The sequence below is a fragment of the Propithecus coquereli genome, unplaced genomic scaffold, assembly GCF_000956105.1.
Source record: "Propithecus coquereli isolate 6110/MARCELLA unplaced genomic scaffold, Pcoq_1.0 Scaffold146, whole genome shotgun sequence".
NCBI classification, from domain to species: domain Eukaryota; kingdom Metazoa; phylum Chordata; class Mammalia; order Primates; family Indriidae; genus Propithecus; species Propithecus coquereli.
The window spans coordinates 952971-955997 of NW_012138969.1; the positions used below are offsets into that span (position 1 = coordinate 952971).

Here is a 3027-nt window from a genome sequence, read left to right on the forward strand (position 1 = left end):
AAATTGTTCTGTCCTTTCAGAGTCTTTTCTCACACACGATGAATACAATTTTGCTTAGCATAACATTCATTTTATCTTAGAACTATGTTATGAAAATATTAGTGAGGGGGGTAAGAGATATCAAGGAGGGAAAAACTCTTATTGAGATATACTGGGCACTATTCTAAGTCCTTTACATATATTATTTGATTAAATACTCATGATAACCTCATGAGGCAGGTATTATTACTCCCCCTGTTTATTATACATGAGGAATCTAAGTAAAGCAACTTGTCCAGGGTCACAAAGCTGATGAGTGGTAGATCCAGGACTCCAAACCAGCAGTCTAACTATACAACAAGCACACAAAACACAAATGCAACATAAACTACCCCAACCTCACAAATAAATAAATAAATAAATAATCTTCTTGTCTCATGAATAAAAAATTCTGCCATATTTTGATTTTTTAACTATTTTAGGAGGATGTTAAATTGACTTACTCTGCTTTTTCAAAAGTTTTCTGAACAGTACATGAATTAAATTGAAATGAAACTTCACCTATTGGAGATCTCACTCCTCTAAAGCTCATACATTATAAGACTATGAGATATAACTGAGTATGTTTACTGGCAGATTTTAAAATTATGTATGTTTTTGATACTTGGTACGGTGGATACAATAGTATGATTTTTAAAAATTCTTTGGTATAGTTATTTCTTAAAAAGAAGGATAAAATGACTATGAAACTTACGTGCACAGAATAACAACAGAACAAGGGAATAATTCCTGGTGCTGAAGACAGCATTTTAATACTCGATCATCATTGTTTTCATCACTCAATCCATCTGCAAATTTAGCAAAAGCATCTGTCAATAAGCACGCTAGAAATCTTAGTGTCACATGAATAATCTAGGCTGTATTTACAAATCAAAACCATTTAAAAGTTTCAGGGCACTGAAACTACTCTTTATGACAATATGATGGTAGATACATGTCATTTGTCCAAACCCAGAGAATGTGCAACACCAAGAGTGAACCCTAATTTAAACTATGGACTCTGGGTGATAATGACATGTCAACGTAGGTTCACCAGTTGTAACAAATGTACCACTCTGGTGTGGGATGTTGCTAATAGGGAAGCTATCCATGTGTAGGGGTGGGGTGTATATGGGTAATCTCTGTGTCTTTTCTTTAACTTTGTTGTGAACCTAAAACTGCTCTAAAAAAAAAAAAACAAAAAACTCTATTAGATAAGAGAGCAAAACAATGTCTTGAAAACTCTGGGTCTAGAATTCACATAGTATATAGTTGTGGACTGTATAAAGTGGTTGGTTAATTTACTACTAAAATGAACTAAAAAATGGCTACTAGTAAATTCAAAGGAAAGGAATGTGATTAGTAGGCTAAATGTCATACTAGAAATCAAAAACTACAAATTCTAATATCAATTCAGTCACATACAGATTATAAGTAAATTATATAAAAACATCATGCTTAAAATTTTGTCAGCTTATGACATCTATGAATTAATGGGCAATTGCTCTACTAGCAACAGAACCAGTTTTTTGTATCCACTTTTCCTTAGTCTCTAAAGCAGTACATTTAGTACAGGGGAAGGAAATATGGGGCTTAAGCAGAGAACACAAAAAGTAATTTCTTTTTGAGCCAGGGTCTCACTCTGTTGCCCAGGGTGGAGTGCAGTGGTGTCATCATCACTCACTGCAACCTTAAACTCCTAGGCTCAAGGGATCCTCCTGCCTTAGCTTCCCAAAGTGCTGAGATTACAGGTATGAGCCACTGTGGCTGGCCTACAAAAAGTAACTTCTAACACATGTTAATCATTTGCTGACAGGGTGTCCTCTGGCATTCTCCATCCCTTAAAACATGTAGTAAAAATTCAGTTTTTGTGAAAATAATGCAATGTGTAAAAATAGGACCAAAGACAATGTTTCTCATAGGTCCTCATACTGCCTGTCTCAGAACCCCCAGACTGCAGAACTACGACGTAGATCTATTTCTGGGTAAGAATCTTTGAAGCCTGGACCCAGACACTGATTTAAGCTCTTCGGGAGTCTCTTACACACTAGAATTCAAGACATACTAGTCAATGGGCTTAAACCTTGTTCTCAGTTTAAAATTTTTTTTCTCTCAACTTTTAGCCTTTACTACTTACTCCTCTAACCATTCAAATTAGAAAACTCATTCATTCATGCAATAAATATTTATATAGGGCTAATTTGTGTCAGGTCCCTGTGCTAAGTAGCTGGATATGCAAAGACAAACTCTTTAGCAGTTCATAATCTAGTAGGGAAATCTAGAAAGAGCTCAAGTATCTCAGGGCATGATGAGCCTGAGGGAGATGTGATTAAATTCCTTAATATTAAGACAACCAGTGATCCAGACAGACTGAAATCACAGCACTCAATTTTCCTTCTTTAAGCTCAGAGAGTAAATGACAGTAATAATGTAAAATGGGCAACTCAAAGTCAGTAACTTTAAACAATCCAATTCAGCAGACAAAAGGAGGTTTAAACGTAATAGCACACTGCTCTAAAGGTATCAAAGTTCGATATTATCTGACATTATCAGGAGCTAATAGCTAATTTTTCAAAAAAAATATATAGTTATCACAGTATCATTTTTCTAAGATACATGGAGCTGGAAAATATACCTAAAACTGAAAGAATATTGATGAAATATTTAGTCATTCAACAAATATTTTTGAGCACTAGCACAGGTACTGTTCAAAAGTGAACGAAACAGACCAGTGTGATTTTGAGTCCTTGCTTTCCCACTCACTAGGTGTGTATTCTTGGACAAAGTGCTTAACCATGAGGATTAAATGTGAACAGATATCAAGGACTTAGCCAAGTATATGGCAATATTAAGTGCTTAAAAAATACTATATATTTATTACTTAAGAGTCATCTTAAATGGAATCCCAATAGCAAGGACCTTTACTCACACACAACGCAAAAATATATTCTATATAAATTACAGTTAAGATTTTTAAATATCTAATAGAATTTAATCTCCTCAACAGCA

General features: G+C 34.5%; 1 protein-coding gene across 1 annotated transcript in view; it reads right to left on the reverse strand.

Moving 5' to 3' along the window:
- Positions 1–3027, reverse strand: part of SWT1 (SWT1 RNA endoribonuclease homolog (S. cerevisiae)) — a 111552-nt gene that overhangs the window by 71666 nt on the left and 36859 nt on the right. The window contains exon 6 of the mRNA XM_012639960.1: positions 734–827. Coding sequence (XP_012495414.1) covers positions 734–827 — 94 coding nt within the window. The remainder of the gene's footprint in view (positions 1–733; positions 828–3027) is intronic.